This window comes from Apostichopus japonicus, chromosome 3 (assembly GCF_037975245.1).
Source record: "Apostichopus japonicus isolate 1M-3 chromosome 3, ASM3797524v1, whole genome shotgun sequence".
NCBI lineage: Eukaryota > Metazoa > Echinodermata > Holothuroidea > Aspidochirotida > Stichopodidae > Apostichopus > Apostichopus japonicus.
Genome location: NC_092563.1, coordinates 29,939,447 through 29,957,561, shown reverse-complemented (window position 1 = coordinate 29,957,561; position 18,115 = coordinate 29,939,447). Strand labels below are relative to the sequence as shown.

At 35.5% G+C, this 18,115-nt stretch overlaps 1 protein-coding gene across 6 annotated transcripts in view; it reads left to right on the top strand.

The window, feature by feature from the left end:
- The window catches only part of LOC139965787 (uncharacterized), a 94,963-nt gene that overhangs the window by 1,259 nt on the left and 75,589 nt on the right, over window positions 1-18,115 (top strand). For all 6 annotated transcript variants that reach the window (XM_071968488.1, XM_071968483.1, XM_071968484.1 and 3 more), the window contains exons 2-3: window positions 8,277-8,338; window positions 10,917-10,990. In XM_071968488.1, coding sequence (XP_071824589.1) covers window positions 8,277-8,338; window positions 10,917-10,990 — 136 coding nt within the window. The remainder of the gene's footprint in view (window positions 1-8,276; window positions 8,339-10,916; window positions 10,991-18,115) is intronic.

Below are 18,115 nucleotides of genomic sequence, written 5' to 3'. Positions count from 1 at the left end.
TATGTTTAATTTGTTTACCTAAACTTTTAATTGTACTCTAGGTCTATAAAGGAGAACTTAAGCTTATGTATTCAGAGGAAAACTACAAAGTTGTAGAGGATAACTTGTATTAATTTCTGCTTTGTTTCCATTATAATAACATGATTTCCAGTATGTGATGTTGGTTGAGGTACAGGTTATTCCACAAAAGAAGAAGAAAAAAAATAACATCTCTGCTTAAGGGTCAAAAGAAGTTCTAATTGCCCAATTATCATAATCAATGGTCAGTAGGTCTGTTTTCACTTTAACGGGGGTGAGCAGCACTATGGCTCAGTTCCAGTAAGGTGAAACAACAAATTCCTTAAGTTTGACTTCTAAGTCCTCAAACTTTTGCAAACTGTTACAGTTGGAGTTGTACAGTGTATCATTAGCTTGCAATGCTGTTAGTTTATCTCTGTTGTTTGTGAACTTTTGTTATCTGGTTTGTGCTGAAGTTGGGAGGGTTTAAAAAGGACCTTTCCTTTCTTGGAACCTTTTGAGAATCAAGAACTTAGAAGTATTTTATATCTAAAAATCTTTATTATCAGTATTTTGACATTAAGGCAAAAAGACCAAACCATGAAATGTGAGTTGTAACTGTGACAACACCTTGTGGTATGGTTGTATATGAACAGTTTTACTTGGGCTTTACAAATTCCAACAAATGTCACATTGGCCTTTGATCATTATAGTTGAAAACATCAGGTCTCCCTAGCCATAACCTGCCTGATACAATTTTGAACAAAGAAATCTTCATCAACCCACACATTTTGTATATATTGGCAGGTGAGAAGTAGTGAATTGTTTGGCAAAAAAGAAAACATGAACAAAAACAAACAATTAAGCAAACTATTTCATTGAGATAATCTAACAGCAACGTCAGAGTACTTTGTGTTTTTTTTTGGGTGGTAGATTATAGATGCAGTTTGAAGCACCCAAGCATTGCACTTTCAGATCAATACAGAATGGAACATGTACAGTCAATGAACTCAGTACTGTTGAAACTCTGACCCAACCTGTTGTGTTCTAGACACAAATTTAAAGTTTTGCAGAATGCAAGGCAACCTGTAAATCACAAGTGCTTTTATTTTTGTTGTTGTGCTAAGTGTGAGATGTTGTATATAATGAGCAAACAATAGTATTGATTTTTTAGTATGGATCAATATGGAGGTGAAAATCACTTGGTCCTAAATAGAGAAATGGAGCATTATACTGTAAAAAACATCTGAAAATCACCTTTTTGGAATGATAAATAATTTGAAAAATGTTTTGCTATATATATACCAATATACTGTAAATGAAAACAAAAAGAGAGAAAAAGACCTGTATTATCCGATAAGAAGATAGAGATGACATCAATCATAGCTTTGTACTCAATAACTCAAGTCTCATTCGCATGCAATTGTACTTTATAGTTGATCTCATTCAATGTACAACTTTTAATGATACAGTAAATGCAAAGCACACTACTGTGATGCTAAACCTTGCAGTAAAAATTTTCCAAAATATATTCAATATGAAAACTGGGAAATTTTGATTTTGGGTCTGCGTGTGCACTACCTTTAAATTAATAAAGAACAACAAACGAATACTGTGTTAACATCTTCAAGTGAGGTGATTTTAAATGAAAATGTATCAGAGCATCATCAAGTTATGGTTAATCCAATTAATTCTTTGTTTTCTTGAAACTTTGGAAGGTTAACATGTTTTAGTTAGTAATATGTTTGTCCTTTTGTATTGCCAGCTTTGATTCCTGCCTAGTATGATCTATAGTTTAACATGTTAATACAGTAAAGTCCTTTCATTTTTAGTTTCAAATAATTGTTGTTTTTGGAATGTGCACAGAGAAATTGGACAATTTGCTACAATTTATTTTTTAAAGCAGCATTTTGCGTCCTCGACTATGATATTTCTCAACCTCACTGACTCCACTATGCCATAACGACATACATAACTAGCTTATCTATTTATATTTTACTTCAAATGGTGGCATAAATGTCGAAAAAATTGCAACTTTCAACTTTGTTGTTCTCCAAGATATTTTCCGTTGGGAACCCAATAAACCTCGCCCATAATATGAATATTTAAACACTACGAACGTCATTGACAGATACGTAATATAACACCACGCTTGATTTGTGTACAGTCTATGTGGCAGTTGTACCAGGGAGTTGCATAACAACTCCCAACGCAAAGTCTTGAATCTATTTTTAGCAACGGCTCATAACTAAACCTGCATCTCTGATTGGTTGAATTCAAACTAGTGGGTTTGGGAACTGAATGCGATTTAATTTTGTATGTGGAATACTCGCCAATTAAAGTTTTTTGGCAGGGAAAAACTTGGATAATATCTTAATTTGCTGTTTTGTGATTTGATGTATGTAAAAAACTCGATGGACATGTCAAAAAAGTAGAAAACGGCGACCAAACGCAAAATGCTCATGAATAAACATACTATTCACTGATTGGTGGAATTCAAACTAGTGGATTTGGAGATATGAAAACTTTGTCGAGGACACTTTTACTCGTTATCGATATAAATCGTTAATTACTCGCTAATTAAGACTCTTGGCAGGGTGAAACTTGGATGGTACTGTATCTTAGTTTGCTGTTTTATGATTGATACATGTAAAAAAATCGATGCACATGTTAAAAAGGTGGAAAAAAGCGACCCAACGCAAAATGCTGCTTTAATTGTTCCCCAGTACAGTACTGTATATTTATACAGTACCTGTATGGTTTTGTGAAGGTTTTTCTTAAGAACAAAGTGAAAGTCCCATGAAAAGCAGCTTGTTGAGTTGTTGAGTTTAATTACTCAGTCTTCTAGTGAAACAACTTAAAAATTATACGTTGAAGTAATAATAAAGTAATTATTGTATTTAAAAAAATGAAAACATTCTTTATACAGTAGTAGGTGCCTGAACCAAACTTGTCTCATATTTTGCAATGTCTGCTTTTAGTTCCAGAATCTTTCCCTGTGACACTGATCTACATTCATCTACCTACTACTGAGTAGTAGTAGTACATGTTACAAGTTCATTCACTCATAGGGTAATCACTGCATTTAACACTGTGTTCAGTTGATGTTGTATCGTGTTGTAAAATTTAAGTTGTATTGCTGACTTGTTTGTGTAGGTATAATTTAGTTTGGTTACCCATCTCATGGACTACATTGCAACAAGTAATTTATTGATGCAATAAACAAAGATGATTATCATAGATCTAGTTAGAAATGGTTACTCATGCACTGACTTCAACTGTATCCACATGTGTACTGTATTTGAACTCTCAGTTTTGATGTTATCGATAGGTTTGGAATCATCAAATTCAGTAGACATTACATGTCCAACCCTTTAATCGGTCAGTATTTGCCAGAGGTTTGACATAGTACAACATGCATATATATCAGGGAATAATGTATAACAACACAAAATGCTATGCAAAATGAGTGCAAAGATATATAGCAGTTGTATAGGAAACATAGTATTTTCTATTTTGTAAAGGAATGTTCAGGGTGTTCAAAATCTTTACATAATTTGATCACTTAATTGTCCCCTGTTATTTACATCTAATTAGCATACATTAGCATGTCAATCTCAAAATCATCTTTTAAACATTTGGAGTCATGTTTCATTTCTAGATTTGTTGTATTCTGTTGATCTAGGCATGAAATTCTTAAAATACAGTGAAGTTTTCAAAAGTACATTCTTGGAGGTTCTGACCCTGCAAAGGTTTTTGCTTTGCTTTGCTTCCTTGCTTACCTGTCTCCTCACAGCCTGAGCACTCTTGCTCTACCGTGTCTAGAGTGAATTTGTAACTCTTAGTCTTAACAATGTAAGTCCCCAGTGACAGACCTGTCACTTCCGGTCAAGGACCATTGTCATTTCTATCATTCTGACCTGCGCTTCTGGTAACCATCTGGATTAGATTTGGTGAGCTCACTAACTGGGCTTACCACCTTACTACCACATCAGCTGTACAGAACAGTATCATAAGTAGATTTCTTTCAAAATGGGTGATTTTTCGGGCAGGTTTTAGGTCCCAGTGCTACACATGGTTGAAGGCCTATTTGGGATATATACGGAGTGGTTGCATGAATGGAGGTTGACAGTAAACTGCTTGGTGAGGTTTGGGAGGATTATTTCAATTTTAACTTTGAAAGAAAGGATGTCACTCCTGAATGGAATAGACCTTTGACAATTTATTCAAATTTTTGAAACAGACATGGTGACAGAGGGCTTACCTACAGTACTTTAAGGACAAGGTTTAGAATGCAAATCTCTGAGAAACTGTTTAATCTGGAAGCTTTGGTTGAAAAACAAGTTGATACATTATTTTAATTATTATATAGAATGTATTCTCAGTTCTGCTAGTAGTTTTGAATGAATTTTTGTTATAAGACCATATATGTCAATATACAACAACGTTAAACTGCACAGTGGAATATATTTCCAATGGAACAGTAGCGTTGTTGAGCATCTCTTTGATACCCACATATTTCTTATTTCAGAGATAGTAGCAATACAGTCCTTGATGAATATACAACACATATAGAGTATACCCAGTTAATACTATGAGAATCAGCAGCAACACATATGTGAATAGCACAGTAAGTAACGTGTTGATAGGACCATTGACAGAAATCACTCTTCTGTGAGAAGTGTGGTTTTTTCTGCCTTTGTGAATCGCTTACTAATAGCACTGGTACTGTGTTATGAACTGAACTGAGCAAGTGTGCATTATTTAAATTTGGCGGTATACTATACAATTTGTAGGTGACAGTGATGTTCATGTACAATGTTATTGTTTGTGAACATAATGAAGAGTTAGTCCTTTGTTATACTATGAAAAATTATTTGCATGTGCAATTAGGGATGATGTACTGGTCTGTGTAAGTAAGCAATGTTACTGCAAAAGTGCAAATTTTTGTAAAAGTGAGAATGATTACACATAGGTTTGACCTTGAATTGCTGTGAATAAAACATATCATCTTGCCAGAAAATCAGAAACAAATGTTACCTCTCTTGTGTGGACTTGTCACACACTGACTCGTAGGAACGATTTTTAATTAAAAATAAGTAAACAGAAAATGCATAGTTTTACCATTACATGCCTAGACCAGCATCACAAACTGAAGCAACAAATCTAGAAAATGAAAGAAGACACCATGCTGATTATATGTAAATAATGGGGAATAATTTAGTAATCAAATTTTGTATAGCAGATTTGAACACTCTGAACATCCTTTTACAAAGTAGGAAAATAGTTCTGTTTCCTGTGTACAAAAAAAATTTGCTATACTGTACATCTTTGAACTTGTATAGCAATTTGCCCATTTTGCATTGCATAACATAGCATGGCATAGCATAACATAGCATAGCAAGTTGTATTATTTCATTACAGTGCATGACTGTTGTAATGAATTGTTATATGGACATATAACAGCACTGTACCACTAACATCTTATAGGAAAGTTGCTGTCTTCATTGTCTTTAATATGATCTTATCAAACCTTTGTTGATTTATGGTTTGGCCAGTGGCCTCTTTGGTTGATTACCATCTCAAAGTACTGTACCTGCTACTTTTTGTTTTTCAGAAGTTGTTAGTTAAGTCGTATTGTTAAAATATACATGTATTATGTATAAATGTACTTCATTTTCTAAAATACATAAAAATGAATGATAATGGTCTATGATTTAGTGAAGAGGTTCTCAAGTAAAATTCTCTGATGGATAGCACGAGAGAAACATTGGTTGTAGTCTTGGAGTTCACTGAGAACCAAAATCTCACAATACTTAAGATTGAGCAATGTGGATGGTAGGCCAGTAGTGTTCTCATGCATGCCTCAGGCCTGCGCACCCAATAATTGCAAGATTGTGTGTGGGCTGACTTCTTGTTGTCAAGATCATCAATTTGTGATCTATGATATATTTATTTGTCATTCAATCGAAGCCGACGTATTTTCTGGCAGGAGCATAATATAGCAAATCATATTTTCATTGGCTTTTATTGTTTTAGTCGAGTACTTTACGATGACTGGCTAATGGAAATGAAACACTTCATGTTCACCATCGAGATCTTGCCATCGATCTCAAGGGAAGCAAGAAAAATCCTTTGCACCTCGGTGAAACTCTCAAAGTGCTTTAAAAATAATCCCCGCATATCTTGTTAACTTCCAGCAAAATTTGCCCCGCGTCCTAATTGCTACCCTACGATGAGAGTAAAGTCAACGGGCGGCACTGAGACAGTACCGTAAAGTATTAAAAACGGAAATCTAAGAAGCGCAGTGGCGTCGTTTTGTCGAGCTGCACAAATTCTTCTTTCTAGATACATGGTTAACGTCATGGACGTGTTTGCCTGATGGTGTTGGATTTGGGGCAAATTAATCTTCTTAATTTGATGAACAGATATGAGACAAAACATTCTGTAAAATCAGGAGATCGAAATGAATACTCTATATTGTCTAGGGTTGTGTTTTATATCTAGTAGCTTGCACATATATACCACTGTATTCATTAAAAGGTTTCCACATTGTAATTAAAGGAATTTCATTTGCAGAGTCATGAAAGCAATATGAAACGACTGAAGCTTTCTTCATTTTTTACCGCAAAAGTAACGATCAGAAACGAACGGCACCCAATGTCTCCTGATCAAGAAGAAGATAAATTTTTGTGTGACAATGAAAGGAAAGTCATTTATTTCTTGTCACTTCGTTTATTTTTAAGACAAAGGATGGCTTCAGTGAAGTGTGAATTACAATGCAGTGACAGCAGGAGTTATACATAGCATGCATGAGATGAGTTTTTGTAGTTCAAGAGAACTTTCTTCCAGTTTGATTTATTGGTCATTAGGGATGGCTGTTCTGTTTTGGCAATATGTTCAAGTTTGCTGTACCATAATTCATGAATGATACAGAGCTCAGTGGCGGTATCTGCAGTCACATTAATCAGTAGTAGTGTTTTACTGTGTTCTATAGTGTAGTACAGTGTTACTATGCTGCAGCAGTGTTATTGTGTTGTAACAGTGTGACTTTATTGTTTCAGTGTTATTGTAATATAGCAGTATAACTGGCCTGTAGCAGTTTCACTGTGTGTAGCAGTGTTACAGTGCAGTGGCAGTGTTACTGTGCTGTGGTAGTGTTACTATGCTGTAGCAGTGTTACTATGCTGTAGCAGTGTTACTGTCCATAGGTCAGTGTTACTGAGCTGCAACAGTGTTGTTACTTTTCTAGGTTAAATCGATTGGTCTGTAACTCTGGATTTTGTCTGCATTCTCTTAACTTTATGTTTATGTTTGTTCTTCATCCTAAACTGTTAACCTTTGGAAGCTATCAACCTTTCTGAAATTCACTTTTTCCTGTTGTTTGTTGTAAGTTCTGTTGTTTCTAGATCATACCCTTTTGCTTACACAGTTGACCAAAGGAAATGGTCTTTGGTTTCTTTGTGTAACCAGCTGTATGTGATTGATAAAGGTTGGAGATAATATGCATGACAATACACAGTATTCAATAATTCTGGAATCATAGGCACCCTTGAAAACTTGTTTCTGTAGTTCTTTATCTTGTTTGAAAAAAAAAAATTGTTAAATGTAAGCTACAAAACTACAAAGTTTTAGTTTATCAGTTGTAGTTTTAATTTATCAGTTGTAGTTTTAATTTACCATTTCTAAGTTTTAATTTATCATTTATCTTTGTTTTATAATAGTATCATGATGGAGCTATCATTTTTGGCAAATGACCAGATATTAAAGTTTTATGTGTATTAGGCTATGCCTGCTGTACTCAGCTACATATTAGTTGATCTCTTATATTGGTTTGTGTAAGTTATGTTGCCTGCCTAGACTAAGTACACCATTCCTTCCTGTTTGGAAGAGAAAACAGTAAAAAGTATAAGCAAAAATTTGCTTATCAACTGTGGAAAGCCTGTGTAGGTAACTATTAGTCCAGTTACTGAGGGTCTAATGTTTCGATCCTAGAAGGATCTCCTTTGGACGTGGACAAAAACGAAAACAGCGGACATAAAGTCAAATACACAGATGGACGGACAAGTTAATTGGAATACTCCTGTTGTGGCTTTCTAAACACTAAGGGACAATATAAATTGAGTACATGTATAATTTTCATTATTTTTGAAAACTCCATTGCCTATATTTCCAAGGCATGTTTATAATATTACCAAATATCATGATATATGACAGTGTTATAAAGATAACTGTTTTTCCTATGTATTTGTAATCCTTGCTTTGTATTTCCTTTGCAGACAAGTGTCCCTCATTGGGAGGACTTTCAAGCCAAAGCAGCCAAGTTCCACACACAACTCAAGTAAGTGTACAGTACCTGCAATTGTCATCAGCGAAGGGCGTACTTAACAGGATGTTGGGGGGTCAAAACACCTTGTGTCACAAATGTTGTGAGCACGAAGAAAATAAATCATAATTTTTCACCTGTGTTTTTGCATGGATAATGCACGTACGTACGTACATACTAAACCACAAATGCGGTCTGATATGGTTTGTATAGTTTTGTGTGTTATTAATCCAAATTAATTTGTACACTGCTGTTGTCTTCTTGAAATGTGCGGTTACAGATCTATACCAGCTATAGTTTGTTATTATTGACATGTGTGGGATAATGATGGGTGATGCTTTCAATGTAAATCACACAGAAAGAGGTATAGCTTGCTATTTATAGCAGCCCAATCCCGGAGTTGCTTTGTGGAACCATGCATAGAGCTATTACGGAAATGGAATAATTTAGTGTTTAAATTTCACGTGGCAGGTTTGCAGGCTGTGAAGTTTGTGTCTTAAAATACTATGTGTTTCTGTGTACAAAACACTGGTGTATTTATCTTTTCACTTGTGTAGCGACTTGCCCACTCTGGATAAATTATTCCCTGGGAAGTAAGGGATCTACACAATGTGGTTACATTCTCCAAAGTTTACGCCCGTTTTAATCATATCTGCGTATCTAGCTTGCAGTTAATGTCAGTCACGGATATTTTCTGTGAGGCCCAATATGATATCTTAATGTGTATCTATCCTATATTTCCATTTCAACTCTCATTTGGCAAAATTCAAAGCCGAAAATTCCCCTTCCCTTCCACCCTTCCTCTTCCCCTTCCTCTCAAGCCCACTCTTTTCCAAATAACTAATATAAATATAAATTGATGCACAACAACAAAAATCAAGACTAAATTTATTCTCAACTCTGCCATTGAAGGAAATGAGTAATTTTTCTGAACAGTCCCTTGATTCACAGATTATTTCCTGGACAAACGCGATTCACTCACGCACAAAAATGAGGCATAAAATATTTCTTACAAATTTATGATTTCAAAATGCATGTACACAGTTTGCTGTGTGTTGAGACGTATCATAAGATATTTTACTTTGAGTTTGCAATGTGTTATGCACATTTCTGACAGACTTTCACATTAATGTTGTTGTGATGTTATGATACAAAGATGTATTGACTTTCTCCTCTCTTATCGGTCATTAATCAACATAATGTATTTTCGCATAGATTATGTATTGCGGTATATGTATAGATGTGAAACTTTGCTCATGTTAGCATATGACTGGTTGGTTTACATTAATGTTGAAATATATGAAGTAAAAGATCGCAAATACAAAATCGTTTTCTAAATTTGGAAAATTAAAAAAAAAAATGTCATAAAAGAAAATCAAAAATTATAAAATTAAGGTCTTGTAAATTTTTGGAGAGCTTTTGTATTAATCTCACAGTACTTGAAAGAGATATTTAAATGGAGCTTTGAAACTTCATCAATGTTTGTATTAATTATAATTATAAATTGCAGTCATAGCTGCTTAGTAATATGTGGTCAAAATGTGCAAAGTTTTATATTACATATAAAAGCGATATCATATAGAGGGTGGGGGGGGGGGAAGAAAAAGTTTGTATGAAAATATAATACTGTGACAACACTAAGGCACATCTGGTATTGAATATAGTATTAAAAGAATCTAAACTGGATCATAATACTTGTACTCTCTCAGTAGTTGTGGTTTAATGCTCTGTAGAACACCTAATAAGAGGTTGCACACCTCCCTTAGAAGGAACTATCAAACTCTGGTTAACCTCTATGACAAACCTGGTATGTGTGAAAACTGGCTGAATTGCAGGTGAAAATATTGACAAGTTTTGAAAAATGAGTAACTTAACAACAGGATTTGTGCTGTTTTTCTGCTTGTCTGCTATACTTCAATAATGGTCAAGGATTGGACTGTAAAGGTCTTGGCTAGGTCAGGACATGAAGAGAAGTTGTTATTTTTATATTTTTGCATTCCATTGTTTATGACACACAGCTTAATTATATTTGGAAAGAGAACAGACAGTATAAATAGTTTCATAAACTGAGAGGCATGATGAAAGCCTGGAAAGGAAACCCCTGGTGAACTTGTGAAAGAGTAGACACACTAAACATTTGAATGTAAACCCTACACAGTGCACTGACAGTATTGACAGAAGACTTAAATAAATCCTTGTAGACTTGTGAAAGATTTAAGGTGTTATTATATAATTACAGCTAAAATATGGACATTTGAGAAGAATTGGAAGAAGAAAGACATGGCCCTAGCCCTCAATCCACTTCAAGGCAATCTACTGAAAGTCCAAACAGATTTAATACTGCTGCACCCCATTGTGCTCTGCACAGACAATTTGATACAAAATTACAGTATATACCAAATTATGAAACATACAGCTGTTTAAATAGTTCTCTGGGATATATCTCATACTTAATGGTTGGATAACTTCAATTGGTAAAACAGTATCATCAAAATGCTGAACCGACAGCTCAACGAAATCTATGCATTCGAGCATAATCAGTATTAACTGAATGATTAATTTTCACTTTGTATTATATCGTTTGTTTCGACAGAGCTACAGTGGTTTCGTTAACAGCTTTTCTGGATTCGTTTCAACGTTTAGCAGACATAGCTACTATGTCTAGAGGTAGGTTACAGAAGGTTTCTATCACAATTTACCTATTCCTTTAAATCTGGTTCTTCCTTACCTATCTCATCAATATATCTGACTCTTGTGTCCAGTGTTTCCAAAACTATTTTTATTCCAGAGACACCACACATGTGCTCATCATGTTTCAGAATCTTCACCCAGACATTCAGCCTTCCTCCTACTGTAGTTTATTGCACTATCAGTCAGTTAACTTACAAAACAACTGTATCAGAGCCAGTGTGTCAATAAACAGATATCTAAAATAACACAACGAAAAGTGTAGTCATTGAGAAGTTTTAAGTATATTGCCAAATGTTGTACTGTTTTACAGCCTGTGTACATTGCCTGTACACTAGTAGTACAGTACCTGGGACTAATAAAACTGCCATGTACTAATTTTAAATGATTATTATTTGTTCTACTCATTAGTACACTGTGCAAGAAACAAAAGAAAACCTCTAGAATAGCCCAAGACCCCCCCCCCCCCCCCTCAAATCAGTCATGAGTTACCACCCATAGTTTTGAACCAGTGCTGTAGGGACTGGTTTCAAGCCATAATACTCTCATTTATGATCAAATTTTTATGATCAAGGCAAGATTCAAACTCTGGTTACTGTTTGTATACCTTCATAGATGATCATAATTAATATTCACATCCTTCTTATGTCAAGTTGTTTCAAATTTCTACAATAATTGGAATTTTATACCACCTCTGGGACAAGGCAAATATCTTTGATTATGTCTGAAATTACAGTTAAATTTATTTCAGGAAACATGTAGCTCTTTTTATCTCACCAATGGACTGTAGATCATAAGCCAGCGCCTGTATTAAAAGCCCAATAAATCAAGTTACCATTACAGTTAGTGAGCTGCTAAATGTCACTCTGTGTTGCGTGGTCCTCACAGTTTGTAATGCTCAAACCCATTTCAAAACACTCAGCATATTTTGGTGGGTTAAAGCAGTGTCTATATATCATAACATGGATATGTATTTCATGTTTTTATTTTGCCAAGATTTTGTACTGAATCTGTATGCATATATGCAAAACAGGGAATAAGGAAGGGGAGGGGGCATCTGTTTTGAAATTGAATAAAAGTTTATTGATTTTAGTGGCAAGGGCACTTTCCTATATTCTCAAATCGTGCCATGCTCTGTGATTTTAAGAAGATAGGAGAGTGAGATTGAGATTCTTATCGCAAGAAGGAAGGAAATTTATAATCAGAAGCTTTAAATAGATTAAATAATAACATTGGTTGCACGTAAAGGCTTTAAAAGTACCATTATGAAAACATGGTTCAATGTTTTTTGAAATTCCTTTGTGGATGCTATGATCCTTTAAGATTGGAAGTGAGTTTGTTTAGCTAGGTATTCCTGGCCTCCTCATAAAATGGGAACTCTTCAAGGATAATTTAGTATGTACACTGTGTAGGTAGAGATGAATCCAACCGTGTGAAAGCCATGCAGATACTACAGAAATTATCAAATAATATGTTCAGTTATAGCAATACAGTGAACTAAGACGGCTAGAACTGTCTCTAAATTCTGAAAGTTTGCTCAAACTTAATCCAATTTGACTTGTTAGTGATGTAAAATGCCCATGTTCATAAAGCTGGTGTGATCATTCATATATATTTCAGGGAATCAGTTGATGCCATTTGAGTTACTTGCAAAGGGCCATATCATCTCTTAGAACATTTTAGTGTGGGGGGATGGGAAGTCAGGGCAGGGGGGTCAAGGCAGGAGTGGTCACAGCAGGGGGGTCAAGGCAGGAGTGGTCAGAGCAGGGGGAAGGAGGCCGATGAGTAAGGAAGTTTAGAACTGGAAGGGGATTGGAGGCGGAGGGCAGAAAGGAAAGGAGAAAGCTGTCAAAATGGGGACTAGATAGGGGAAGGGGGAGGTAGTAGGGATAAAACTCTTCAGAGGCCAGACAAAACAGAAAATTGGAAATCTCTGAGAATGAGGATACTGTAATGTATCTTTAACAAATTGAATCTTTTAGAAGATTAGCACTGACTCTATACATTAGAAAAAAATAGTGATCATCTCACTTAATCCTGGAAGTTAGTGTATATTATGTATAGTGTATATATATGCATATGTATACATAAATAGTGGAAGTGTATATCTGTACAGGAGCTTAAAAACATGAAAGATGGCTGAAGGTGTGATGGCTGTCTACTCAGCAGTAATACAGTTGTGTACATCGTTGATTCCTTGGTGTGGCTGTAATTGCAATTGAGATTCATTTATATTCAAGTTTTTTAATTAAGTATATATGATAAACTATTTTGTCCATGAGTGGCAGATTTCAGGTGAAGACTAATTCTATTAATACACCACATACTACGCCAAATACAGGATTTGTACTAATGTTGTATGTCTGTATAGTAATCACGCCCTTTCTTCTCCTGCTTCCAACTGCTCCACCCCTCCTTTCCATCTTCCCATCTCCTTCACCCGGATACAAGAACCCCAAGAAGCCTCAACAAGCCATGGGGCTGTGCTTTATAAACCTTGCAAAGGTTGTGATATGTAGTTCACTGTAGTGTAAGAATGACTTGTGTGCAATGGGAGTTGATCTGCATTGCTTGGGAGCCTACAGTAGATACCTATCTTCATTTGCATATGGTATCAATTTACTCTTCACTTTTATGATTTATGTTAAGATGTTCCATGATGACGTGAGTCATATTCACTTAGTACAGTATGTCGCATTGTTACTGATAATATACCAAGGAGGCATGTACATGGTTTTGTAAGACGATTTGGCCAAGTTCGTTGCAATGCAGTATTTTGTGTGTGTTCAACTGTTCACATATTCAGTGGCAAAGGACGATGAAGAGAGAAGAGATGAAAGAGGAAGGTAATATAATACATATAAGAGGTGATCAAATGTCACACTGCTGTATATCTCACTCAGGGGTCTCACGGGGAGCTCTTTTAGAAATTCCACGAGGGCGGAGATGTCCTCCGTCCTCTTGCATTTCCGAAGCTGATGGCACTCCTCTCTTACCTGTCTCTCACCTACAACTGCACTCTTTACCTCCTAAAATCGATGACAGGTTTTCAAAATCTGGAATGCCACTTCAATAACATGACATTTCACATAGAAAAAGAATAGAAAACATTAACTTGTTTTGATCCCTATGGAAAGCAAAAGTGAGACTTTAACAATCTCACTCCAGTAATAAATCACTAAATTAGTGAATGAAAGCACATTAAAGCAGCTGTGTGTGTGTGATCGTCAAGTTTTACCAAACTGATCGAGGATAATTACAAATAATCAAGATAATTGATCTAGCTAAGACACCGAAATTGCATCATGCTAGATTTGTTCACCAAATCTTTGTCCAGTGCTTTATCGATTATATAAATATCGATTTATTGATTTAATTCTATGCATTTTGCTGCCCAGACAGAGTTCATAATTCGGTGTTAAAGGATGTCTAAGCACAAAATTACATTTGGATGTTCTTGGATTAAACTGTCGGGATATCTGGGAATGTACTATACCTATTCTGAATTCTCTAAACAAGCATTCATGTGAATGATGGATTTGTCAGATTTTACCGGGCTATCATTCATAAACACTTACCATTTTCGGTCTGTACCTTTAAGTATCAACTGTGTTATTTTTGTAACAGTTTGATAAACAGTTCAAAACTATATTGTTTGTGTGGGAGTAATGTGGGCTGAAATGGGTGAGGTTTTCCATTGTCCTTCTTTAGGTAACGTTTTCACCCTATAAACTGTGGATGGGTAATAATTAACAGTGTTTTTCGTTGCAACGGGGAAGTTTAATCGGTCAAAGCTACTTACTAGTCTGATGGTTATAAAAACCTGTTGTTCAAAGAAAAGGAAAGGAAAGGAAAATGAGTCCATTGTTCTTAAATGCTTCGAAACATTATACCCTTGAAATGGCATGGTACGTTTAGAAACTAGAAAACCATCAAAACCAGCTTTGTATGGAAACAATTGTGTGTTTTGTTCCTCTTTTGCATATTAAAGGTTGACAGATCAATACGAGTCGAAACTGAGAAACATTTCATCACTAATTCTTGGTTTTGTTATGCATTAGTTTAGCAAGATCAGTCAAATTTTGTTTTGTTTCCAGCTGTTTCAGTCTTTCTTTATGGTCGTGTTTTTCAAAATTTTAATTCTTTCATAAAACAAAGAAACAGTGAGATTCATGTTTATCAGCTATAAAGCAATCTATAGGCACTTAACTGTTTGTTAACGCTTTCAGCTGAAGCACTTGTATTATAGATGAGCAGTTTGCAATCCTCTCAAGAGGTACCTCCTGCAGGTGGGAAAGTAAATCCAGGACACCCTAGGGGAGCTAGGTCAGTAACATGACAGAAATAGAGAGAGTCACTGAGAGTGGTTGGGATTAACAGTGGCGTGCCTTTAACCATGGAGGTAACCATGCTCTAACCAGTCGACAGACAGATCAAGTACAGTAGTAAATGAGGCAAAGCAACCAGTCAAAAATCACAACAGTTTTGTAAAGTTCTGGAGATTAATTGATTTTAGTCGTCACTAGATAATTACGTAGGATTTTCCAGAAAATGTTCCTGACCTTCCAACAAATGAGGGAGTGCTGAACAGGAAGATATTACCCTTTGAAAGTGAATTCTTCTTTCAAAAGAGGAATCTGGATGGAATTATAACCCTAGATGCAAATAGGTACTGCATGTTAATGTAGTGGACTTCATGGTCTGTTCTGCATGTATACAGTTAAGTGAACTACTCAGGTTTGCATAATGTTCTGTTGTTACAAAATGCTTGTTTTTGAACCTAAACAATTTTAGGTTAATTAGTTTTAATTAGCTCCTCTAGAGCTACATTTTATTCTGCTTTCATGACTGCAAGCAATAGAAACACAGGACATGTTTCTCTCACAACCAGCATAAACCGCTCAAAGCAGTCTGCTCCTTGGTGGAACGTGTGACATGTGGTATTTCAAGTAGTCTGTGTTAGGGAAAGTTTCTTGAGCCCTACTATAGTGCAATTAAACATTAATTGCAATTTTATTGCATTAGTTCTATTTAACACATGCAATAAACCAATGAAAAGTTTGCTGAAATGTCAAAACTGACCTTCATACGTAAGACTAGACTTCTCTCACAAATCCATCCATGGTAGATATGAACTTGACCTTCCTAATTTGCATATAAGCATTGGGGCATGTAGTTCATATTAACCGTCCATGATAATTTGATCTTCTGGGGAGCAAGTGAAAGGACTATTAGATCTCACTGAGTCAATACTGACCATATATTGCATCAGTCACTGGAGTGAATCTGGCAGGAAGTGAAAGAAGGTTAAATACGAAACACAACCAAATGTGCAAGGTTTGGAAAAATTGGAAAGATTATTTGTGGTAATGAGAAACAAAGCCCTTACCTGTACTGTCATGTTACTCAAAATGTATGAGAGTAAATTGAGTCCTTTGCACCTTTAACTCAAGAGAGAGAAATATTAGGTGGTGATGGTTTAGTGTTGAGGGTGATAGACCGCAGTGGGCTGGTCACCATGAGATTACAGCACAGAAATTAGCAGGTGCTTCAAGCATGCTAAGAGCCAGAGTACAGTTGTTGTGAAGAGACATGTGTAAGTTCATATAATTTGATGAATCTCCAAACCAGATGAGTCTTGTAATTTCACACGTTTTACGGCTCAAGATGGTCGTATTGTAAATATAGAATTAAATACACCTGCTCTCAGGTGGTAAAACCTTGGTACTTTGTTTGACACACATATCAGATATGAAAGCTGGTGCCACAGCATTTCTTGGTTGATATTAATACATGTAGTTGAACTGAAACCACCTCTCCTGCACTGTATTGACATCAGTTTCAGAAAGAAGAAATAAGTTAAAATGTACTAGAAGGGTGACCTTCCTCAAGACAGAAATAATTGTATTGATTTTTTGGTTCTCCAGAATATCGATTCTTGTGAAGTGCGATTCTTTTTTGTAGAATTCTTTTTTGTGTTAATGTCAAAAAAGGGGCAAAAAAGATAAAGATAAATATTATCGTTGCCGTTCTGAACTTTATATAGAGAAGTTTTATTGATAGGGAGCCTGGTAGCATTTATCTTCTCAATAGTATGAGAATTTACAGTGTCAATGTCACTTTTGAGATTTTTTGCCTGAAAAGATTGTGCATTAATGTTTGAAACAAGACCTTTGGAAAATAAAACTGCTGCCTACATTGTAGTCTACCTAGTTGGAATGTTGTATTCTAACTAATTTCTGAATGTAATTAAATAGAACAAAGTACAGCAAGTTGTAAGTTGCATCCGTTACATTATATAGGAGTACAGAGAAGAAAGAAGGAACGGTAACCAAGGGCAATGATCCAGTGAAGACCAAGAGCATTACTGTACTCATCATTGACCTGTCTCCTAACAACCTCAACTCTGCTAGAGGTGGTACCCTACAATACTAACTGCTGTTTTACTATAACGTTACTTCACTTCTCTCCATTCTACTTCTGCACAAGTTTTCCTTATCTAACTAACCTACTAAGTTGGGTGAAGTTTTAGCACTGTGCCTCCTATCCCACATCCAGGACTTACTGTAGCTCACTTCCTCCTAAATCTACCATTCAGAAGTAACCTATGTTGTGCTAAAGTTCGCCAGTTCTAGAGAATCTTAGATACCTACCTGTCCCTTCATAACTTTCTCACTCTCAATTGCTGTGCATGGTACAAGATGTCATTGTTGTCACTCATTGATTGTCATAAATTTAAAATGGCTGTCAGTTTGTATGTCATGTGCCCTAAACAAACCTTTTCAAACATAAACAAATCTTATTCAAGCACATTGAATTTGGAGTAACTATGTTTAAAACATCGATAAACAATTTGTCCAAGTTCAGTTTATTTTAATACAAGGGTAGCTTTGCGATGGCATAGATCGTTCTAAGCTGTAATGACATACACATGTCGTGAAGGCTTGCAGCCCAGATTCAACTTGAGGCACTTCATAACTGTTAACATCATGCTGTGTGAATAATGGTACTGTAGGAAATGGTTTCACTCTGTGAATGTGACTCATGGCCAAATTTCCAATTTTTTTTTAAATTTTTGAGGTAAAAATGTCCACCAAAAAGGCA